Source organism: Phascolarctos cinereus, unplaced genomic scaffold (genome assembly GCF_003287225.1).
Source record: "Phascolarctos cinereus isolate Bilbo 61053 unplaced genomic scaffold, phaCin_HiC Scaffold_5;HRSCAF=322, whole genome shotgun sequence".
In the NCBI taxonomy this organism is placed as follows: domain Eukaryota; kingdom Metazoa; phylum Chordata; class Mammalia; order Diprotodontia; family Phascolarctidae; genus Phascolarctos; species Phascolarctos cinereus.
In genome coordinates this window covers 75324483-75350114 of record NW_027555958.1, presented here as the reverse complement: position 1 = coordinate 75350114, position 25632 = coordinate 75324483, and the positions used below count along the sequence as shown (strand labels likewise).

Genomic DNA, 25632 nt, shown 5'->3' with positions numbered 1-25632 from the left:
TGAGCTGCTTAATCTCTCAGTGGACTAGGCAACTTTGCAATGTACAAGTTGGAGGACAATTATGGATGGGGGTTAGAGGGAGCTTAGTTAGTCACCAGATGTTTCCCACACTGATGAAATCATGTCTAGTTTAAAAATTATACACACAGATACATGTTTCTGCTGATGGACTAATTTAATCGGCTAGCCATTCTATTATTTATTGATATCTGGGCAAACTATGTTTTCTGCCTGCCTTTTTTTTTCCTTCAGTGTGAATAGTTGTGCTAATGTCAGTTGAGTGACTAAGGATTCCATTTAAAAGGAGTATCCATGGAGCAGTGTGGTTGGTACAATGCTATCTAAGAATGAAAAATTTGGAGGGCCTTGCTATCATTAGGTAATCCTATCTGAACCATATGCAAGAAATTCTTCTTGACGCAGGTAAGACTAATGAAAAGCTTGTTTCTTTTTGTACTGTGTAGATGTCTGGAAACGTATCTTGCAGTGCCTTCAAAATTGTGTTTTCTTCATCTTGGATCTCCTCTCTGCATCTTTGGTTAGCCAGCTTCACTTCCTGACTTTAGTTTAACACTGTGGATGCTTAGGTGATGGAGTTTAAAGATTCCTCTAGAATCAACCGTAGGTCTGTTTCATCTATTCTTTGTCTTCCTTCCATTTTCACTGACAAGTATTCTGAGGATGAAAAGGCCTAGTTAGTCTTAAACCAAGTTCTGCAGGCTTGTTGACTCATTTTTACCGTTTCATGAGGCAGTTCAGCTCATAATTTTCTGCTGTCATTTTGTAAATGGCTTCATATTATAAATTGGAGGTGCTCTTGACAGTCATGTCTTACCACTTGAGGAAGAGGTCAGATTTCCTGACAGTTAATTTCTGGGCTCCTTTGACCCTTTGGTTGTGATGACTGTTTAGCATGGTTAAACTTTTCTAAAAAATGGTGATAGAGTCAATGTTTCTGCTTTTATCCATTTCCCGTTTGTCAAAGTTGACAGCCTATTTAAACAGTTCAAATTGGGGTTGCTATAATTGCATATTATGTCTTCTTTTCATCTTTACCTTTCTAATCTTACTTTTTCTCTAAGCAGTCAACTGTTTGTTCTAAAATATTTCCTTTCTCTTGATATATAGTAATTTCATTTTAGTGCATTACTATTCAATGCCCACCAATTTCCAGTTCCTTTTGCCTCTCTTTTCTTTAAAGAATTCAATTCAATAAATATTTATTAAGTGCCTACTATGTACCAGACACTGAATTCATGCTATACAGATATAAGAATCTGAGCAGTCTGCAAGGCTACTTGTTGAAAGTCCCTTTCACTTACTGATACCAATTCCTTGTTTTCCAATGTAGTTTTCACTGCCCCCCTCTTCACCCACCATTGCACTGAAGTTACTGAATTTCAGGGCACATATTAATTTAGTTTGAAGTATCTTTTCAAGTAGTGGGTAACCAAGCTATCAGTTAGCACTCATCCTCACTTCAGTGCCTCCATCTTGGTCTAGTGGTACCTCTGTAGGGTTCTGGGACCTCCTCTTTCTTTTGATCAATTCAGATGAGAATAAGGTTTGTGTTATCTATTCCCCCTCATTACCTTATTTGTATAAATGTCTATTTGCACCTTGATTATGTGAGATAATTTTTCTTAATCTTCCTTTCCCTTCTTTCTCCCCAGTGTTTCCCCCTTTCTTTTCATTCTTCTCTTAAGATCGTTGAAACATAACAGAATCACTCCCAGGCCTTGTCTAATTGGACTTTTTATGTAAACTCTAATGATGATAGGGTTCAGAGGGAACCTTTTATCATTTCCCCATATTTGAATGTAGGAAGTTTATCCCATCTGGTCCTTTATCATTGCGCATTCATAGTTATCTTTTTATGTTTCTCTTTACCCCTGTATTTGAATTTCAAAGTTTCTCTGCAGCTCTGGTCTTTCAACAGAAATGCTTGGAAGTCCTCTGTTTCTTTAAAGGTCTCCATTTGGTCCTGGTAGGATTATACTCAGTTTTACGTGGTAAGTTATTCTTGGCTGTAGGCCCATATCCTTTGTCTTCTGGAATATCATATTCTAAGTCTCTTGTGTTTTTAGAGTGGTAGCTGCTAAATTGTGGATGATCTTGATTCTTGTTCCTTAGTACTTGATTCTTTCTGGCTGCTTGTAGGATTTTTTTTTCTTTGACCTGGAAGCTCTAGATTTTGGCTATAATGGTTTCATTTTGGAGTTTCTTTCAGGAGATGACCAGGATTTTTAAAATTTTTACTTTGCCTTCTGGTTCCAAGAGATCTGGGCAGTTTTAAGATTTCTTGAAAATATGATGTCCAGGCTCTTTTTTTTTTGGTCATGGCATTCAGATAGTCCAGTGACTCTTAACTTTTTTCTCCTCGATCTCTTTTCCAGGTTAGTTGTTTTTGTTATGAGATACCTCATATTTTCTTTCATTTTTTTTTCACCTTTTGATTTCGTTTTAGTATTTTTTGTTACTTTGTGGAATCATTGCTTCTATTCAGTCTTTTCTAATTTTCAAGGAGTTTATTGCTTGGGCAAGGTTTTATATCTTTTGTATCAAACTCTTAATCCCCTTTCTAATTTTTTCTTCAATAGTACTCATTTTTTCCCCCCAATTTTTTCCCTCAAGTGCTCTCATTCCATTTAAAAAACCCCACATTGAAAAACTTTTTTTAAACCCTTGCTTCACTTCTTCTACGAATTCTAGTTGAGTTTATTCCCAAGCTATGTTTTTCTCTGAGACTTTGCTTGCAGATGTTTTGTAGTCATTCTCTTCTTCTTTGTGTCTTGAGCTTCCCTGCCACCATAATAGCTCATTATGGTGGACTTCCTTTTTTTTTTTGTTTGCCCTTTTTTCTAGCCTACTCCCTGACTTTGGACTTGATGTTAGGGCTAGGCGCTGCTTGTTTCTAGAGGAGAGATATGGGCTGGTCCTACTGCTGCTTTCTTGGAATGTTGAGTAATTTGTTATTCCTGATTCTCAGGGACAGGCTGGGGACCTGAAAGCTTTCAGTGCTCCCAAAGTGGTCAGAACCAGGACTAGTAGGGTTGCAGCCTTCTGGTTTTAACTCTGCAAGTTGCTGACCTGGGTTTAGGTCTGAGCAAGAGTAAACTGCTGCTAGATTCAGCCCCTTTCAGCCAGCTAGAATGCTCTGTTAGTTGAGAGTGGTAGAATTTGTTAGGTCCCCTTGAGTCTGGGATTCCTGCCCTGGTTATTCCTTTGCAAGATGAGCTAGGTGCTTTAATTGGGACCCTGCTCTGTGCCTGGAATTAGAACCATAGCATTGCTGCTGCTGGCTTCTGAACTTCCTTCTTGTTAAACTGTTCCAGGCTTTCCTATTCCCAGTACAGGTCCCTTTCTTAGCCTGCCCTGGGTCTGTAAACCGGAACTGAGTAGTGGGGAACCAAGCTATCAGTTAGCACCAATCCTCACTTCAGTGCCCTTGTATTGGTCTAGTGGTGCCTCTGTAGGGTTCTGGGTCTTCCTCTTTCCCGGGTGCACAATCTTTCTCAGGGTGCTGCAGTCCTCCCCAAGTATGCTCCCTGTCCAATGACTTCCCAGTGTCTGAAAACCTCACCACCTATCTCCCTGGGTTAAGCTGGGCTGGACAAATGACCCACTGTAATCTTTTCTGGATTTCCTCACTAGAATTCAGTATGATGCATTTTCTAGATCTGTCTGGAGAACTTTGTGGATGGGGGTGGCTATACTGTTTGCAACCATTTCACTATCTTCATCAATAGCAAAATTAGTATTCATAGATTCTCTGCCTCGTGATTCTCAGTACTGAGGAAATTAAAATTATGCTGTATCATTTAATAATTGATTCTATTCTTTAATTGACCCTATTCCCCATTTTGTCAAGCCCCATTTCTCAGTTAAGCTAAAAATTTGGTCTGTTCTAGATTGAATTGGCTTAAAAACATGATTGAAAGGGAGCTGTGCTATAGATCATGCAACTAGCCCATGGCCATCTGCTTTGTTGTTGGTACTCCCCCTCTCCCCAAATCAGTATAATTTGGGACTTCTGTATTTTTTTTCCCTGGAAACAAAAGCCAGTTTAAACTGAGCCTCTTTCCAAAAGATAATTCTTTTGCCCTTGTCTCTCCCTGTGAAATTAGGTGTGGTTTGGTCTCCCCTAAGGGGACAACTAACTGGGTGGTCCTGATTTATGTGGTTCTGATTTTCTAGTCAAGGTTATAGGAGACAGTTGAGTCCCATAAAGCAATTAACATTCCTCAATTGTCACAGAGGGGTACGATCATCCACACCTGAAGGTTAACTAACCTTTCGGAGCTGTAGCCAATTGTGACATTCCTTGACCACCCAGAAATCCTCCTTTCCTGCATCTCAGTAAAGAGGGTCTTTCCCCCCCACCCTTTTATATCCCTTCAGGGTTGCTGATCTGACTGAGGGGGCCAATCTGACTCACTTTATTAACAGCTATATTTATCACTGTTAATAAACCATTATCTTGCTTGGAGAAAACATGCCTCAGTTTGCCTTTGTTACATTTTATTTACCACACTACCCTCTGCCCTCTTTTCTGTCATGGCTATTGTCATTATAGAGTTGGAGGGGGTAGTGAAGGACTGAACCTTGATTTGTATTTTTAGCTGTCTCATGGATCAGCATAGCCAAAAAATTCATTGCTTGCTTGCCAACCTTCTGTTGATACACCTTTCTGTACTTATCTAGGCTGGCTTGTATACTTAAATACAATATGCTTCTAGTCCTGTACTCATAGCCTCTCATTAAAATTTATTTTATACTGTATGGCTTAGAAAGTGAGAGAAGCCTCCAGTACATTGCACAGTCCCTCTGTGGCAAAATTTTGGGAGGATATGCATAGTAATCATACAGGATGGGCTGCTATCTGTATCATGGGAAGGAACTCTGAATTTATGAGATCACAGATCCATTTGAGAGAACTTGTGTGATTCTTTGGGTACTACATGGTGTATCAAATATCATAGGGGCTCATCAAAGATAAATTATTAAGTACCTACAAATACAGGTGCCTACTTCCTTGGGAACATATAGTTTGAAACAGTACTGATTTAAACAAAGTAAAAATAGCAAATAGGGACAGAAATTAAAGTGTTGTGTAGAAGCTGGAAAACAAAAAAAATCAATTTTTATAATGATATAGCTGCTTGTGTTTTTGTAAAAGCATAGAGAAATATTATCGCAAGCATTCAGGAATATTAAACAAGAACAGCTACAACAGCAGTGCCGGAAAGACTGGTCTTTAATATTTGTCTCTTTTGCTTTTCTCTGCTTTGCTATGATATCCATCTGTCTTTTTCTTTTAAACTGTTAACTGCTTTTTGAAACCACTGGTGCTGTCAACCAGGCTGGCCGTTATTTGGACCAAAAATTTATGAGTCTTTGGGCGTCCCCAATGACTTCTGCCTAAATTCTATAATAGAAAGAAAAATTAGAAACATTTATGTCCTTCAACCCCACCTCACAAGAGGATTAAACTTTTTTTTTTAAATCATAAGTAAACACTCATTGTGGAGGTGAAAAATTAGAAAATTTATTGGGAAAGAATTTAGAGTTCTACTTTGCTGAATGCTCTGAGCAATAGTGAGTCTAAGACCCTCTGAAGAGTATAAGTGTCTGAGTATTATGCTTAAAACCCCAAAACAAACAAGCAAAAAAAGCTGACAGCTAAAAGCATCAATGGTTTTCCATGAATAGTGAGTTGTAGTAGTAATTTCATTAATTTCTTCACCTCAGTCAAGATATGTTAGTATAAGTTGCTTAACTAAACATTAGAAGACCTATCTCATTTAACCTTTGGTCTTTCATTCTGTAACCAGGAGTAGTGAAGAAATAAATTAGTGTAACATCCCTTTTTAGGAAAAAAAAAAGCCTGAAGATAAGTAGTGGATGTAATTCTTTTCCTGTTTTTAATTTAATAGCAAGTTTATGATTTTATGCAAAACCATTTGCATTACATCTGACCCTCTGGGAGCTAGGTTCCCCCCCCTTTTTTGTGGGTATAATTTTGCATCTTTAATAATCTGCTGTTAAATCCAGCCTGAGCTTGATTAATGAATTGTGATGAGCTATTGCATTAATTTTCAGGTTTGGTCTAATACCCTAAAAGGCTTCAGCAGTGCTTGCAGTTATTAATGGTAATAAACTCTCTAAGAAAAGCCATGGAAGGATAGTGTGAAAAAATAATGTGAAAAAAACCATCTGTCTTTTGGGTGGGGGGGGGGGTGCTACACAATGCTGGCATTCTCTATTTCTTATTGCAGAATGGGTTACAGAGCTACTAAATACAAGACGGTATCGAATGAGGAAAACCAGCTAGAGCTTCCTTGTGCAATAATGTCCTCCTAGAAAGATTGCATTCCCCACTATAGTCTGCCCCTCTGGCAAGTCAATATTCAGCCTACCCTTCAGTGTTCTATTTTCAGACGCTGACCCCAACGTGGACCTGACCTCTACTGGTACCAGTAAGGCCTGACTGGTGCTGAAAATAAAACCTTTGTTCAAGAACATTTATAGCTTTAAGAGGCAAAAACAAACAAATGGAACAAATGGAAGCCCCTTCCCCCAAACCTCCAAAAAACCTCACCCTTTTCCTACCAACTGGATAGATTGGAGATAAAAAAAAAAAACAAAACGAAAAATCAGTGGTATAATGATATAGAGTCCAGTTCCCACATTTTATGATGTTAGTTGCTTTTATGGAGCATTTTCACAAAGTGTTATGACTGTTTATAGTCACTGACATTCAACTTTTATTCCATCCAGTAGCTCAGCTCAGTAGGGTGTGTGGACTATTAGAGCTGACTTTTTTTTTTAAGTACTACCTTAATAGAACAAAGGGAATTGTAATTCTCTTAGGGCAAATGCAGTTGTAGAGAGGTAAGAAAGAGTTCAAGATGTTAAATTAGCATAGGTGGAGGGAAAACAACCAGAGGAAAGGTATATTGGATAGACCTTATTTCAAATTTGGAGTTGAGGGATTTCTGAAAGCAGACCTAGAACATATAGAAGCTCCAAAAGGAAATCGTGTGTGTGTGTGTGTGTGTGTGTGTGTGTGTGTGCGTGCGCGCACACACACGCACTCAGGAGCGCATGTATTACACATACATACATAACCACATATACACACACATATATATATAATGTATATTTATAATCTCTCTATATATTTATATATAAACACACATACTATTCTAGTATCTTTTCCAAGAAAACCCTAAATGGGGTCATGTAGAGTCAGGCCTGGCTGAAACAACTGAATAACAACAACAACAACACATATATATACACACACTCCCACTACCATATATATGTATATATGCATATACATATATATTATTAGAGGAGAAGTAAATAAGAATTTGTTTCATATGTGTGTATATAGATATTATGTGTATATATAGTATGTGTGTATATATGTATGTGTATGTGTGTGTGTGTGTGTTTGTGTGTATTTGGTGATGGTAATATTAGCCTGGGACTCTTAAGGATTTAATTCTTCAAACATCTGATTTTTTGTGCAGCTCTGATCAAGATATTATGGTATCTATTCATACCTTTGTTTTCCTAGATGAAAAATAAGAAGAGTAAATCATGTGGGAACCAAATCAAATAAACAAAGAGTTTTTGAATTCATGTTGGGTGTAGGTACTGTGTTGAGTTCAAAAAGGTATGAGAGAGGCCTTGTCCTCAAGGGACAAAGACACAAACCTTCAGCCCTCCCACATCTGTATTTGAGGAATTAGTTGATGATATTCTTGATAACAATTAGAATATGAAAGAAGGTCAGATTGCTGAGGGATTATGGAATCAGAGAATATCAATGTGTGATTGATGGTATATTTTAAAATCAATGTATATATAAAATCAGGGAACCAAAAAGGGAATGCTGATCCTTTAGTGTCTAGGTCAACCAATCAATCAATTAAAAAGCATTTATTCAGTGCCCAATATGTGCCAGCCATGTAGCTCCTTTCCCACAGGTTCAGCTGACACCTGCAGTGTTAGATTGGATGCAGTTTCTAGAGGCAAGACTTCCTATGGGAAGAGGTTTCTTGGAATTGGTGTATTCCCTTTGTGGTGCCACTGGGAATCAGAATGATGAAAACAGCTTTGAATCACAGGTCTAAACCTACCTAGATGTGTGATTTTTGACAAGTTACTTAATCTCTCTGGTTTGTCTGTAAAATGAGGGTGTTGAACTAATTAATCTCTAAGCTTCCTTCCAGCTCTAACAATGTATGAATCCATTGGTGCAATTCCAAACTTCATGAACATTTTTCATCATCCTTTGGCTGGCCCAAAGAGGAGTGGGTCACCTCTGCAGATTTTTTCTTACTGGAAGTCCTCAAGAAAAGGCTGGGTGAACACGTGTTGGGGATGTTATTGTTAGGATTCTTAGACAGCCTTTAAAGGTTCTTCTACTCTAGGAAAGTATGGGTTAACCTTCAGCTTGGCTTTCACAAGTTATCACTCCCCCTAATAGCTTCTTAACTGCTGGGTTAGTCCCATTTACCCAGGTTCTAGACAAATTATTTTACTCCCCCTCCTGCCCCAACAAAATTCAAGGATGAGATAATCATGTTAAAATAGCTCTAAACCACTATTTTTCTTTCTTGGTCTTAGGAGAATAATTCCAGTAGGATATTTCCAGTTTAATAGGATTCTAGGTACATGATTATGCCACAGATACGGTACTTGAAGCAATCTGTGTTTTGACGTGATAAACTGATAATCGCTTTACAGCTAAGTTGGTTTGTAGATAGGCAGTTAATATTGTGAAACTTCAGTAAAGTCAGCTGTCAGTGTAATAGATATTGCATGTGAACTTTTTGATCCTTCATTGTAATCCTTTGAATCTCCCTTATCCATCATTCCATAATATGTTTGTTTAGTAGGGAAACAGGCTTCTAAAATCTCACCATCAAAGGTAAGCCTAGACAATAACATTTCCAAATCTGACACACAGTTCTCAACAACACTGTCAGAAGTCTATTTAGCTATCACATTTAGCAAAGTGATGTAAATTTATAGAAGAATGGCAAGAGACTGAAAAGTTTTTCCTTTTGCTTTTCTGGTCAAGGAAAAGTTTTAAGTTCAGAATCATGGAATGTCAAAGCTGGGAGGGACCTTGGGGGCCATCTAATCTCACTTTTTCATTTTAAAGGTGGTGACAATTTGGCACAGAGAGAGAAAAGGCTTCTCCAAGGGCACTAGAATATATGGTTAGAATCCAGGCCTCCTCACTCCTTCCCAGTTCAGGCAGTGTGCCTTGGTGGATGGCTTTCTGGACCTGGAGTTAAGATGTCCTGGGTACAAATTCTGCTTCAGACACTTAGCTCTATGACCCTGGGTAAATTATTTAACCTGTCTCAGAATCACCAAATCACCAAATTTCAGAGAGAAACTGGAAGACACTGCAATAGCCATCTATACCAATCCATACACAAAAAGAACCCTCAGTATAATATACCTGAGAATATGCCAGCTAGCTCCTTTTGAAGATTTCTAGTGGGGATGAAGTCACTACTTCCCAAGACAGTGCATTATATTTTGGACATCTCTAACTGTTGAGAGGTTTTTCCTGATACCAAACCTTGATTAGGCTCTTTGTCACTCTTGTTTTTATACTCTGGTGCCAATCAGAATAAACTAAAGTCCTCTTCTGTGTGAACAATTTTCAAATATTTGAACCACTGTCCCTTCCAAGCTTTCTCTTCTTTAAGGTAAACATCTTATGTTAGATGGACTCAATGTCCTTTACTAGCTTGGTTGCTTTTCTCTGGATACTTATGAGATTATCCACTTTTGTCCCTAAATCTTGTGAACCAGAACAGGACATAGTGCTCTGGATGTGAGCTGACATGGGCAGGATTATCACCCCTTTATTCCTAGGAGCTATATATTAAGATAACTCAAGATCCCATGACTTTTTGGACATTAGCACACTATTGATTCGTGTTGAATTTGCAGTCCACTAAAATGTCTGGATCTTTTTTAAGACAAATTTCCAAAAATGTGCCTTCTTCATCCTATACTTGTAAAGTTTTTTTTTAAATTTGAGTGTAAGACTTAACATTGATCCCTATTGATTTTCATTTTATTAGATTCAGCCCAATATTTTTGAACTCTGACTCTGCCTTTCAGTTAGCTATCCTTCCCTCCATCCTCCACCTTGGTGTCATCTGTGAATTTGATAAGCACACCACCTATGCTTTTATCCAAGTCATTTATGAAAGTGTTAAACAGTACAGGGCCAAGCATAAATTATGGAGTTACTCCACAGGAGACCCTCTTCAAGTTGAGTGAACCATTAATGACTATTTTTTGAATCTGGACATGCAACAGTTTAAAAAAACATCTGATTGTATTATCAACATGTCTATATTCTTCCCCCCCCAAAAAAATAATATGACACGTTTCATTAGGATTCATAGACTGTCATATGAGGCAGATGCTTAGTATAGAGTACTGGACTTCTGGTCGGGAAGACCAGAGTTGAAATTCTGTTTCAGACACTTTCAAGCTATGTTGACTGTGGGCAAGTCATTTAACCACTCTCTGCCTCAGTTTCCTTGGCTGTAAAATGAGGATAATAAGAACAAATGCCTCCTGGAGTTGTTAATACAAAATGTGATATTTTTAAAGTGCTTTGCAAACCTTGAAGTGCTATATAAACACTTATATTGTATTATTGTTAAGTAATATGTAAATATTATTATTACTAGTGTTATTATTATTGTTAAAAACAGAAGCTCAGTAATCATATCTGCTTGCTCTTTTAGTGCATGAGTATATAGCTCTTCTGGGCCAGTTGACTTGAATTTATCAAGTGCAACTAGGAGCTCTATTGTTACATCTTTCTTTATCTGAGTTATCATCTACCTTTATTTTTCTGTTGTTTTAGTGCAAAAGTCATTTTCCTTTGTAGATAAAAAAGAAGATGAATAAAGACTGAGCAGCTTTGCCTTCTCTCTTTTGTCTTAGTTTCCTCATTTGTAAAATGGGGTTAATAACAGCAATGGGGATAACAACCATACACCATAGGGTCATTGTGAGTCAACACTATATGTAAAGCACTTTGCAAAGCTTAGTGTGTTACATAAATAGTAGCTGTTACTACTTACATAGCCCTCCCACCCCTCATAAAGCATTCAAACAACATATTTATGTATCAGTTTGCCTGTTAGTTTGCATTATATCTATTTCACTGACCTGTCATAATGCATAATTTCCAACAGATACAACTTTTTTTCTACTAAAGGAGAGTGGCACTACTACATGGATGGAAAGTTTAGTTCTGGTCGTTGTTAGGCTAAAATTTAGAACTATGGTTTTAACAATGGTGGCAAAATATTTGCAAAAGCAATCATAATCCCAAAGAAATTCACCTTTGAAAAAGAAACTGGAGCGATTTACTGTTAAATGTACTTGGTTATCTTGCCAAAATGGATTATCTTCCCAGTAATACCACAGGGAGGTACCTATGTGACCTAAGGGCCTAAACTCCAGGGAGAAATCAATAATAAACCAGCTTAGCTTTTCCAAGTTGTCACCATTTTAAAAAGTGACTTTCACTTGGTTCTCTTACTCCCCAGGGTATACACTGGTTTATCCACAGGGTAAATGGATTTTACACTGTGTGGAGTTCAGTTCTGGGAGAAGAAATTTTCTTCATTTAGTCCTAGGAAATGGAGATAACTGCCAATAGACTGTAGAACCAAAGCAAACAGTTCTCATGCTTAAATTAAGCAGCTCTGTAAAGTTGCTAAAAAGAACCACACAAACTAGAAGAGTTGAGGTCAAAGGTTGGGTTGTATTCAGAAAGCAGCTGCTATTCCTGGTGGAATTTCTGAAGGATTCTGACTGGTTTCCCTTGGAACTAAATTATGTATTTCTCTTCCTAACAGTCTTGTAATTCGTTATTCTCATATCCAAACACATGAAATAGGAGTTTTTCCCAGTCATTGTATGAAACAAAATTTAGTCAAATATTTGCAGGTTAGGAAAAAATAGCATTCTCTATCCTTCTTAAAGACAATCTAAGACAGTTTAAGACCTCAAAGAATTGCAGAAACTACTAGGTTGAGGTATATGAGTTTGCCTAAGTATATCGATTTAGGATTACATTGAAAAGTACTTCTATTCAAAGAAAAACTTAAGGAAACCAGAAAATTACATTACATCAGGAAATATTCTTTCCTAGGTATACATTATAAGTAATTCTTATATCAACTTGTTCGTAGTGCAGTTCTTGTACAGTCCAGGTCTTGATATCAGGAGAATGCTGCTATTTACTGATGCACCCTTGACAGTATCTTGTTTTCCTTTTTAGGAGTGGGGCGCCAGTGTGTGTCAGGAAGGTAAGAAGGAGGCAATGTGTGTTCTACCCATAGGATACCAGTTCACTCAATTATTCAATCTGGCAAATATTTGTTAAATTCTTATTGTGTCTTGTGCTGCACATGGGAGGGAGGGAGATATAAAACATTTAGATAAGAAGAAAACATACTATCGCTGTAATATAAGACATAGAAAACATAATTATAACACAGAATGATGCATAGTAAGTATCTGAGAAACGCGATCAAAGTGCTATTTGGGGAGATGGCATTTGAGGCAGCCTTTTAAAGTACAGACACAATTTCAGCATGTTGAAAGGTGGAGTGGAAAGGAAATTCTAGGCATAGAATAGGCATAGGTATGATGGTGGAAAATTTCAGATTGTGGTCAGGGGGGAGGGAAGGGGAATGGAGGGTTGTATCTGGAAGGAATGCAGAGTACGTGGAATGAAGCAGTCTGATATAAGAGTAGAAACATGGGATATGTTGTGGAGAGCCTTGAATGTCAGGATAAGAACGTTAAACTTTATCTAGCATGCCATAGGGTTTTGAGCAAAAGAGTGACAAAGCTAGATCTGGACTTAAAGAAAGTGATTTGTTAGCGTTGTGAAAGAAGGGGCTACAAAAAAAAAGATGAGACTGGAGGTGAAAACTCAATTGAACTTAACATATTTATTAAAAGTGCAGTGTCTACTATGTGTAAGGTGCTGGAGAAGGATATGGCAACCTACCCTAGTCTCTTTGCCGAGGAAACCCCAAATGGGGTCATAACCAGTCAGATGTGACTGAAATGACTGAACATAGATCAAGAACCTGAGAGATCAATTAGTCCTAACTCCCTCATTTTATAGATTGGGAAATTGAGGCCTAGAGAGATTAAATTAGATTTAATTAGATTTTGATCCATTATATTGTAAGCTCTTTGAGGGCTTTTGTTGTTGAATTGTTTCATTTGTGTCTGGCTCTCTTGACCGCATTTGGGGTCTTCTTGGCCAAGATACTGAAGTGGTTTGCAATTTCCTCTTCCAGCTTATTTTACAGATGAGGAAACTGGTGCAAACCAGGTTAAGGGACTTTCATGGGGTCACACAGCTTGTAAATGTCTGAGGCAGGATTTGAAATCAGGTCTTCTTGACTCTAGGCCCGGTGCTCTCTCCACTGGACTACCTAGCTGCCTCTTCGAGAGCAGGGTCTGTCTTTTATCTTTTTGTTTAGCCTTAGCATAGGACCTGCCACATAGTAGGTGCTTAATAAATGTTAATTGATTAAGTCATTTAACCAAGGTCACACAAGGAATAAGTAGATGAGCTGGGGTGTGAGTTCAGGGCCTGTGACTCTAACTTCATTATTCTGTTGCCAATGGGGAGGTTTATATTTGATCCCAGAGGCAGTTAGAGACACTTTAGGTTTTCGTGTAGAGGAGTGACAGGATGGAGCCTTTGGCAGCTGTAGGGGGAATGGGTTGGAGAGGGCCGAGACTGTAAGCAGGGAGCCCCACTTCCAAGGCCATTACAGTATTACAGGAAAGAGATAATGAAGGCTTGAATGAGGGCAGTAGTTATATATGTGAGTGGGAGAGAAGAACGTTGGAACCACAGGTATTGCTGGGTATAAAATGGCATGACTTGTCAACTGATAGGATAATGGGGAGATGGTGAGGGAAAGGGAGAGCCAATGATGAATGTGAGATTTAAAAACTGGAAGACCAACAGGATGGCAGCATCCTTAACAGAAACAGGGAAGATTGGTTAGGTTATTTTCCTACAGGGGACTGAAATTTTTTTTTTTTGGCTAGGCAATGGGGTTAAGTGACTTGCCCAGGGTCACACAGCTAGTAAGCTTCTGAGGCCAAATTTGAACTCAAGTCCTCCTGATTCCAGGGCTGGTGCTCTATCCACTGCGCCACCTAGCTGCTCCTGAAATTTTTTTTAATCTACTTTTCTCATGATTGTCACACTATATAATGAACGATGTTTCTATTTTCCTGCTTTTATTAAGTCATTTATATAGAAATATTTAATGTACTTTTTGTCCCGGCTTTAATTTTTTTTTTCAGATCCTGGGCCTGTTGGACCCAGACTAATTCCAATAGCTGTCTCAGCTATTTTACGAGTAGGATCTTTTTACACCCTCTCATTGGTTTTGCCAGAAAATCAGATTGTTCTCTCTACCATGTGCCTCAAATCTATTTCATTCTGAGTCGTCTTCTTAGTTTAGCAAACTCTGGGCTCAACTCCATTCATACAGGACAGAGAAGTCAGACTAACTGAAGGAGAGATAGGAGGTAGTATGTATTGGGCAAGTAGAACCATCACAGTGATCACCTTGACCACTATCTTCCCTCAGTCCCTAATGGATAGCCCAAGACAGTGAACCCATGAGTCTTGAGCTAGCAATGCTTCCAGACCAGTACCCTGGGCCATCATGATGGGAAGCATCTCCTGCGGGCACACATTACCTCTACAGTTACTGAAGAGCCAGAAAAGAAAATTCTTGACTCCAAAGTCCTTCACATTATCAAATGGGTCCATATCAGAAACTGATATCATTTTATTACTGGAAAGAAGAGGAATTAGCATCTTTGCCCTGATACCCTAAGGACCATGACATTTTCCCATTTAACTTGCTTGTTGTCTCCCTGATCAGAATATGAGCTTCTTGAGACCTTGTATTTTATATTTGTATCCCCAGAACTTAGCTCAGGTCCTTGCACATAATAAGAGTTTAATAACTGCCTCATCCATGTATTCATGCATACATTGATTCATTCAATTCAACCTAATTCAACAAGGTGCTTCATTTTGTTTTATTGATTCCAGTGGGAATTATATGATGTAGTGTCCTCTGCTCTTTTGTTATACAGAATTTCCAAGACATCTCACACAGCCAAGGATGGCCCAGAGAATAATCAGAGGAGTTTTTTGAAAGTGTGGCATTAGAATGCATGAAAAATAGAGGAAGTAGACAAAAATTGTTGTCTGGTACAGAGAGGGCAAACTTGAAGAATTTGATATAATTTTAAAAAACTTTTAGCTTATAGAATATAAGACTTAGGGATAGGGAATATGAGAGACATCTTCAAGTATTTGAAGATATGTGGAAGAGAGACTAGATTTCTTCTGCTTGGACAAAATTAAAAGTAATGGGAGAAAGTTGTGGAGAGGTATGTCTTTGGGTCAATATAAAGAGAAACTACCTGAGAATCACAACTATTCCAAAGTGAAATGGGTTGTCTTTATTATTAGTGGATTCCTTTTCATTAGCCTTCTTCTAGCATAGGCTATGTAAACCACTTAACAGGATTATAGTAAAGGAAATTTCTTTTTCAGGCGGAGGTCGAAGTGAATGGCCTCTGAGGTCCTTTTCAGGTGTGAATGCTTTTGGGAACAGCATATAGACGCTAAAGTGGGGAACTTTAGTAGCATATACTGTATGGATCTTGTTTCTAAGTTTGCAAGTAGATAATTGCTATTGTGGAAGATTTTTTTAGTACACCTGTTAAAAGTACCCAAAATGGTTAACCCCGCAACACTAGCCAAGAGTACAGTTGTTGTTGTCCAGTCATTTTTCAGTTGTGTCCGACTCTTCATGGCCCCTTTTGGGGTTTTCTCGGCAAAGACACTGGAATGGTTTGCCATTTCCTTCCCCAGCTCATTTTACAGATGAGGAGACTGGGCAGTAAAACCACTAAACAAACAAACAAACAAATAAATAAATAAACACATAAATAAATAAGTGCTTGCTACCCCCAGTTCTACTTACCACAAAGATTTACTGTATGCTTAGCACAGTGCCTGGCACATAGTAGTTGCTTAATAAATGCTAGTTAACTGATTGACTCACCCTGTCCTCCCAATAAAGGACGTTAAAATGTAAATGACACAAAGTACAGATGGAGACAAGTGGAGATAGAGTTTGGTGAAATATTTTGAAGCTGTTCATTTGTCCTGTTCTTCTCCTCTTTGCCAGGGGTCAGGTATGACATTATTTTAAATTGGTATAGCGCACATTTCAAGAGCAGGCTGGGCATTTGGGTGCTTCTTGGTCCTGTCTACTACAGACTTCTCAGAATGCTGGTGTGAGATACCAGGAAAGGCAAGCTGATCCATGAGAAAGAGGATAACAGGTCACTTTAACCTTGCATTTTATCCAACCTATTTATTTTCCCACGTAGACTCATAGAACAAGTGGTCATCTAGCTTTGCTTCATGATTTCTGGTGATGGTAAAAACCATTACTTTCCAAGTGAGTTCATTCCACTTGTGGATAGCTCTAAATGTTAGCAAGTTTTTCCTTATGCTGAACCTAAATCTGGCCCTCTGTAGCTTCCTCTTGTTCCTATGTCAGGCAAGAGCATCACTAATCCCTTTTCCACAGGACAAAGCTTCAAATACTGGACACCCCTCGTCCCTGCCCACAGGTCTTTTCTGCTCCAGGCTGAACATTCCTATTTACCTTCAATTGATTCTAATATGGTATGGTTTCAAGGCCATCCCTTCTTGGTTCTTCTTTTTGTCCTGAATACAAATTAAAATAACCCTTTTATATGTTTAGTATTTTTGGAGGTTTCAGTTTATTCTGGGTTTTAGCCTCTCTCAATTTAGTATTAACATTTGATGCCATTCTTTTGTATTCTTTCTTGGGATGTAATTTTGCTTCCATTTTTTTGTACATGAATTAAAAAGACTCAAAAGCTTCAGAGTTCCCTATATAGCCATTAGGGGTTGCCTCCCCCTCCCTCCGCCTTTTTTCTTCAAATCAATTCAATGAACAATTTTTTTTGACAAGGCAACTGGGGCTAAGTGACTTGCCCAGGGTCACATAGCTACTGTCAAGTGTCTGGTCTGAGACTGGATTTGAACTCAGGTCCTCCTGACTCCAGGGCTGGTGCTCTATACACTGTACCATCTAGCTGCCCCTCAAAGAACATTTATTAAGGGCCTATGAGGTGTTGGGCATACAAAGGCAGAAATGAAGCAATCCTTTGTCCTAAGGGAGCTTAAATTCTCCTGGAGGGAGGCGACATGTCCACGTATAAGTCACTGAAAAGTCCTATGAGGAGGGAAGGATAACTCATTGAGGAGGAGGTTTTAGGAGATACTTTTTTTAGGAGGTGATACCTAGATCAAGCCTTGAAAGCAGTATTCTAAGACGTCAGAAGGGAGAGCATTTTGGGCCCGAGGGACAACCTGCAGTTAGTTAGTGCAGGGGACCTAGGGTCAGGAAGACCTGAGTTCAGATCTGACCTCACACACAGCTAGTAAGGTATGGGATCCTTGGAAAGTCACTTAACTTCTCTTTGCCTCAGTTTCCTCATTTAAAAATTGGAATAATAATAACACCTACCTCTCAGGTTTGTTATTAGGATCAAATGAGCTAGTATTTGTAAAGCACAGTGTCTGGAACAAATAAGCTCTGTATAAACATTGGCTATTATTGTTACACAGTTGAAAGATAGAATACCAAGTCTGGGGAACCTCTACATCAGTTTGGCTGTGTGGTAGAGGCTATGAAGGAAAGTTATATGAAATAAATCTGGAAAGGTGGGTGGGCTTTTTATAATACCATACTGAAGAAATGTTATTTTATCCTAGCCACTGATTTTTCAATAGGAGAATAACATGGTCAGATGTGTTTTTAGGAATATCAATTGATAGTCGTATGAAGGATGGATTAGAAAGGGAAGTCTGGATGCAGAAAGACAAATTAGGAGGCTATTGCAACAGTACAAGCAAGAAGCAGTGGGTACCTGAGCTAGGGTGTGTGAGTGGGGAGGAGACAGATAAGACACACTGTGAAGGTAAAATTGACAAGACTTGGCAGCTCATTTGGGTATGGGAAGTGAGGGAAAAGACAGCTTCAGGAATGGCACTGAGGTTAAAAATTTGGGTAATGAATTCAATATTCCTCAACAGAATTATGGAATTTTGGAGAAGTAGTGATTTTGAGCTTTAGGGGGGAAGATAGTGCATTGTGTATTGAGTTAAGTCAAATTTTAGAATCAGATGTGACTCCTAGGTGGTGCTATCTAGCCAGTAATGAAAAAATAGAGTTCAAGATTCAGATTAAGATTGTGTGTGTGTTCCCCAATTGATAAATGGTCAAAAGATATGAACATGCAGTTTTCAGATGAAGAAATCAAAGCTGTTTATAGGCATATGAAGAAGTACTCTAAATCACTTTTGATTAGAGAAATGCAAATTAAAACAACTCTGAGGTCCTACTTCACACCTATCAGATTGGTTAATGTGGCAGAAAAGGAAAATGATAAATGTTGGCGAGGATGTGGGAAAATTGTGACACTAATGCACCGTTGAAGGAGTTGTGAACTGATCCAACCATTCTAAAGAGTAATTTGGAACTATGCCCAAAGGGCAAGCAAATGTTGCATAGATCCAGCAATACTACTACTAGGTCTATATCCCAAAGAGATCATAAAAAAGGGAAAAGCACTTATGTGTGCAAAAATGTTCATAGCAGCCCTTTTTGTGGTGGCAAAATATTGGAAATTGAGGGGATGTCCATCAATTAGGGAATGGCTGAACAAGCTGTGGTATATGAATGTAGTGGAATACTATATTGTACAGTAAGAAATGATGAATAGGCAGATTTCACAAAGATCTGTAAAGACTGGTATGAACTGATGCAAAATTAACTGAGCAGAACCAGGAAAAGATTGTATATAGTATCAGCAACATTGTATGATGATCAACTATATGAATGACTCAGCTCTTCTCAGCAACACAGTGATACAAGACAAGTACAAAGGACTCATGATGGAAAATGCTATCCACATCCAAATAAAGAACTGATGGACTCTGAATGCAGATTGAAGAATATTTTTTTACTTACTTTATTCTTTCTTATGGTTTTTCCCCTTTTGATCTGTTTATTCTTACACAACTCTGACTAATATGGAAATATTTTTACATGATAGCACATGTATAAATTATATCAAACTGCCTACAATTTTCAGAAGAAGGGATAAGAGGGAGGGGAGAAGAATTTGGATCTCAAAATCTTGTAAAAATGAATGCTGAAAATTTTCTTGTCATACAACTGGGGAAAAATACTATACAAAAAAAGATTGTGTGTGTATATATATGTGTATATACACATATACATATATACATATATATATATATATATATATATATACATATCTTCTATGAAAACATAATTAAACACATGGAATATAATGATGTAACCAAAAGAGAGACTTTTATATAGAGAGGAGAAGATGGCTCAACTCAGAACAATGTCTTGGGGAATTTCTATGATCTAGGGAAAAAAGTGTGAGATGAGGTTAGATGCTTAGAAGTAGAACTGGAAGAAAGCAATGTCATAGAAGCTAAAAGAAGATAGAATTTTCAGGAGGAGAGAGTATGGTCAGCAGTGTAGAAATAAGCAGAGGTCAAGTGGGATGAAGACTGAGAAAAGGTCATCAGATTTATCAATTAGATCATCGGTGACTTTGGAAGAGTAGTTCCAGTTGAACAATGCAATCAGGCTTTGAACCCATGCCCTTCAGATCCAATGCATTTTGACCTGTATGGGGCTGGGACAAGGGGTTGAGAAGTCAGTAGAAGATAAGAAAACTGGGGCAACAAGTGTAGATGATTCATCTAGGAGTTTGACTGTGAAAGAGAGAAGAAATATAGGGTAATGGAGTGATGGAATAGTAGAGTCAAGTAAAGGTTTTTTTAAGGAAGGGAAGAGAAGGTCATATCTGTAGGCAGTGCGGAAAGAGTCAATAGCTAAAGACTGCTTCAAGATGAGAGAGAGGTGGAGACTGAAGGGGCAAATTCCTAGGTCATCCCTTCATCAAGGAGCTAGCAGGGAGGGCATAAATAGAGGGTGTGGCTTTGGCAAGGAAACAGGCCCTCTCTTTTTTGAGACTGATGCAAAGCAGAAGGGTTTTTTTTTTTTTGTAGGCAATTGGGGTTACATGACTTGCCCAGGGTCACACAGCTAGTAAGTGTCAAGTGTTTGGTCTGAGGCCGGATTTGAACTCAGGTCCTCCTGACTTCAGGGCCAGTGCTCTATCCACTGTACCACCTAGCTGCCCCCCAGAAGGGTTTTGAAAGAAGGAGAGTTTTGAAGTATGGAACACTAGAGAAGATGGAGGACATGGCAGATGACCTTGGGTAGGAGCAGTCTTATGCTGACAGGGAGGGGCACAGGGAAAAGTAAAAAGAGTTTAAAGAAAGAAGCACAGATTGGGAAATGCTACAGTGATGAGTGTGATATACAGTTAATTAGGGAATAATAAAAGTACTGTCTGTTCCCTGTTCTTGGAGTCCTTTCCCTCATCACCTCTGTTGCCTCTGTTTCCCCGATTTCCTTCAAAACTCATTTTAAATGATAGCTTCTGTAAGAAGCTGGTCCTGCCTGTTGCTAGACTGTGACCTCCTTGAAGACAAGAATTATTTTTGCTTTTCTTTGCATTCCTATCACTTAGCACAGTGCCAGGCACAAAGAAAAGGCTTCATAAATGCTTGCTTGACTGTCTGATTGATCTTGGAATGTTTAGTCCAGAGAATAGAAATTTAGAAGGGTATGGCCACTGACTTTAAGTATTCAAAGTGTTGTCACTTGGTCCAGAGATGAGACTGACCAGAGGGCTGAACAAGGAGAGATGGGCATAAACTGCAAAGAAACAATGTAGGCTTGATTTAGGGAAAGTCTCCTCAAGGCTTTCAAAAACCTGAGAAGTTGCCTCAGGAGGCAGCCTCACCTTCCTCTTCACTGAAGGTCTTCATGCCATGACTGAATAAATGACTGTTTGTCAGGTAGGTTGCAGTATGATTTTTGTAAAGGTGCCGTTTGGACTAAGTGGTCACCGAGGTCTCCCATTACCCTTAGGCTCTGTGATTCATTCTCTGCTGGATTGAAAGTCTTCTCTGAACATTCAGATTTAACCTTCTTTCCTTTTCCTGCTCTATTTAGAAGGCGTACTCTCAATTCACTATTATGGAATAAAAAACTCTAAGTGAGCCAATTTTAATAAATAAAAGCCAATTTAAACAGAAGAATTTAAATAACCTAGGTATGGTTTTTCTTCATCTAGAGAAACAATGAACTCTTTTGTGAATAAAGAGATCCTTTAATTGTTTCCTCCATGTTATGGTGCCAAAATAATATTAGTAACTGGCATTTATGGAGTGTTTAAAAATTTTTAGAACACTTTGCATGCCTTATTACTTTTACGAACATTATTTGATCTTCACAACACTCTAAAGGAGACATTTTAAAATTTTTTTATTTTTATTTTTAGGCAATTGGGGTTAAGTGACTTGCCCAGGGTCACACAGCTGGGAAGTGTAAAGTGTTTGGTCTGAGGCTGGATTTGAACTCAGGTCTTCCTGACCTCAGGGCTGGTACTCTATCCACTGCACTGCCTAGCTGCCCCTAGGAGACATTTTTAGTAGCCATATTTTACAGATGAAGAAACTGAGTCTCAGAGAAGTTGAATGACTTGTTTGTAGAAAGTGTCTGAGGGGGGAATTTGAATATAAAATAACAGATATGAAGAATGACTTGGGTGGCTAATTTTTTGGAAGCATTTCTCATTTTTTTCCCAGTTGTGCTACTTGTACAAAGTACAAGACCATCCACATCATCTTGCTACTACTAAAAAAAATATTCTACCCAGAAGTACTGGGAAAATAACTTTATGATGAAAAATGAGAAGAGATATTATATGTAGATTACTAATTCATACTAGAAACTGAAATCTAGATATCACTATCTTATTAATCAATTAGCAAGTATTCATTAAAGCACTTTCTATGTTCCAGGCACTTTGCTAGGCATTTGGGGCTGTAAAGACATGCATGAAACAGTCCATGTACTCAAGGAATTTATGCTGTAATGGAGAAAACTTATCTTTTAAATTTTTTTTTTTAGGATAGGCAATGGAGTTAAGTGACTTGCCCAAGGTCACACAGCTAGTAAGTGTTATGTGTCTGAGGCTGGATTTGAACTCAGGTCCTCCTGAATCCAGGGCCAGTACTGTATCCACTGTGCCATTGGAGAAAACTTTAACAATGAATCTGTGCCCACTTTAAATTAGATTTTGTTCTTTTGCTTATTTCAAACCTATACCAGCCCGTGACTTTCTTGACAAGTTCTCCATCTTTCTTTCACTTTCTGTCTAATTTTCTCCCTCTGTTTTTCTCTCACTCTATTTCTGTCTTTTTGTCTTTGTTTCTCTTTGTGTCTGACCTTGTCTCTCTGTCTCTCTCTTTCTCTTGAAAGTAAAAACAAATAAAAGTGACTCAGTTCAGTCATATTCAGACATATTCAAATAAAAAATGAGGTAATCTCTGAAGGGAAGGCAACAGCAGCTGGGGAGAATTGGAAAGGCCTTTTGTGGAAGGTGACTTGAACTGAGTATTGAAGGAAAACAGAGATTCTTGGAGGCTCTCTGGTACATAAACAACAGTGTTATTTGAAACCAGGCCATGGGCCATCTGGAAGATGATTGAAGACTGCACTTTAAGAACTACTATGTAATAGCTGACATTTATATATTGCTTTAAGGTTTTTAAAGCACTTTACATACGTTATTCCATTTCAACCTTTTCCCCACTTCATTGCATGTGTAGAGGCCTAACTTCAGTTTTCTATAGGCTGTCAGTTAAGTGTTGAGTATATTAATTTTAAAAAATACCATTTCATTACAGGAACTTCTTTCAATAAAGAAAAAACCATTTTGAGATATACCTTTCTTTTTTTTTTTAAATGACAAATCTAAAAAGGAAAACTTGTAAGCACAATGGAAGTGTGAAGAGAGCTGAGTAATCCTTGGCTAGGTATCCAACAATTCCTTTTCCCCTAAAATGAATCTAATTAATGGGGCTTTTCAAGTGGCCAACGCCCAGGCAATTAATGCGCACCCTTTTCCTTAGTATAATGTGGTATTCCAATCAGGAAAACTGAATTCTTCAGTCCGTTAACTTCTTGCTCTGTCTTGCCCACTACCAGCAGAAAAAAATTCCCTCCTCCTGACCAGAATTCATATCTGTGGCTAGAAACTCTAGAGTAACAAAAGCAACATTAGACCTGAAAAGCATTTTGGCTCCAAAGGCTTCAGTGATATTCTACTTCTCCTGCAGGCTGGAATTGGGGCTTGAAGGCAGCAGTGGGGTAGGGTCTGGGCTGAGAGCCAGTGACCTCCCTTCTTTGCACTGAATTGTGTTTGGGCTTTTCCACTTTGCTAAGTTCTAATGCTTCATCATTCACAATAGGCCTCCAATAGAATAATGATCACCACCTTGTGTTTTGTGAAGTCATGCTCTGGGTAAGTATTATTCACAAGTGTATCCCTGCATATTATTTAGCAGTTAATTATTGGTCTTCATGCATAAAATGAATGTGACATTTGAGACAGATGTTTATTGTTGACTACATATATATTCCTCCCCCCACCCCCATTCTCAAGCTTTAGCTACTGAAATGAGCTCCAATTATCATCACAAAGGACTGCATTTGTACATTTGGGAGGTCACATTCGGAACACTGACACACAGGGATGGTGCGCTGGTGTGGTTCTGAGCGCACAAACAATAATTTCCTTTTTTAATACACAGTATGGAAAGAGGTAGCGCAAACAATTGAGTTAAATGGGAAAGAGAATGGATGATGTCCACTAGGGGCCGCTGTTGAACTTCTAAACAAATTGATGTTTAGGAGGAAAGAAAGAAGGGTGGGGGCAGGGAAAGGGGAAAGAAATAGAAGAGGGGGAAAAGCCTGGAAGAAAATCTGACATTTCTGTCTGACTTTGAGCATCCTTTGCTGATGCCACCCTTGGAATGTTTTGGAAGTGTCAGTAATAAATACTTCTATTAGAAATCTTCATATTCTATATATCTGTATAGCGTACCCCAAGGAGAATCATACAAGACAGACGTAGCTGTCTTAATTCTGGCTGAAAACTAGGGAGGTTGTCAGACTTCTTTTCCCATGTGTGATATTTATCTTGCCTCACAAACAAACGAATCCTGGGTTTTAATTAATTTCCAAGTGCCTCCCGTGATAATTTTTTTTGCCCTAATATATTAATATGATGATTCAAACTTTTGTTCAGCGGCAGACTTTTTGTTAGAAATCACTAAAGGCTTGGAGGGTGTTTAGTGTTATCATTAAGCGACAATGCTCCTCGGTTTGCTGTGAATCAATAATGGTGCTCTTTCCTTATGTTTATTTTTAGAGACATCAATGTGATTTTAGATGCTTAAAGTGTATTAAGGAGATCCTGGGTAAACTGATTCACTTTCCTTTGATTGGAGGAAGCTCTGGAGTACTTTGTCCTTATTGCCTTGAGAAGACTCACTTGGAAAAGTTCTTGATTCCATGCTGAAGGAGTGCATTTTCTCTTTAAAAATCCCCCTTCGGAAGGACTTGATTTTTCATAAAGGAGGCAGAAATAGCCTGTTGGAAAGCTGTGTGCCACTGAAATTGATAAGCAATGGGGCATCAAGTGAGTTCATTTCTTCTTTCACTAGCCAATAGCCCTCTCAATAGTTAATGACAAATGAAAAACCCACAAGATGATAAGAAAAATTTGAAGTAGAGGAATGGTCGGAAGTATAATGCATGTTTTATTTGAATTAATAAACAATATTCTCTGGAAGCAAATGTGCTATGGTGGTTTGTTTGTTTGTTTATTTGTTTTTAATAGAAATTAGGTCTTGGATAATGTTGCTACCATGGCCATAGGTTTACCTCATTGCTTTATGATGTTTATCTCTATGCTAATCTATTGTTGTGACCAGAAGGTTGTGTGAAAATTAATACACATTTCTAAATTCCCCTTTTAGCTCTTTGATTACTAGGGTGATCAGAGAGTTGTAGAAGTAATAGTTATCTTTCTGTGAAAAAGATTGCCAAACAGCATATGGAAATGGCACCAAAAAAAGTTAATTTACAGTTTCATTTAAAAGGCTATTAGTAATTATTAGCAGCAGAGATTTTTTTAAATTCCGAAAAAATACAGAAAACTATTGCTTCTTACATGTCTGGAGACTACATTCAGATCAATGTGACCCCCCCCCCTTTTACAGTCTCATTGCCCCTTTCACTAAAACAGCATTTTTCCTATTTCCATCAGGGAATTTTAGAAAAATATAGACTCTTGTGAGCAGTTCTTAAAGTTCATTTTTTTCCAGTGCTAATGATGTGTATTTTTTTTTATCCTGCATGGTATTTGTAAGTATAACAGAACCAACCTTTTAAACACAGATTGCATCTGACAGGCTTTGTTTTATGTGAT

General features: G+C 38.2%; 1 protein-coding gene across 4 annotated transcripts in view; it reads left to right on the top strand.

The window, feature by feature from the left end:
- RWDD3 (RWD domain containing 3) overlaps positions 1-24992 on the top strand; it is an 86205-nt gene extending 61213 nt beyond the window's left edge. For 2 of the 4 annotated variants that reach the window (XM_020999506.2, XM_020999498.2), the window contains exon 6: positions 24571-24992. In XM_020999506.2, coding sequence (XP_020855165.2) covers positions 24571-24720 — 150 coding nt within the window. In that variant the 3' untranslated portion in view covers positions 24721-24992. Of the gene's footprint in view, positions 1-12349; positions 12378-24570 lie in introns of all 4 variants that reach the window. The other 2 variants (XM_078155004.1, XM_078155005.1) reach the window with 2 other exon arrangements.
- Positions 24993-25632: the final 640 nt, after the last annotated feature.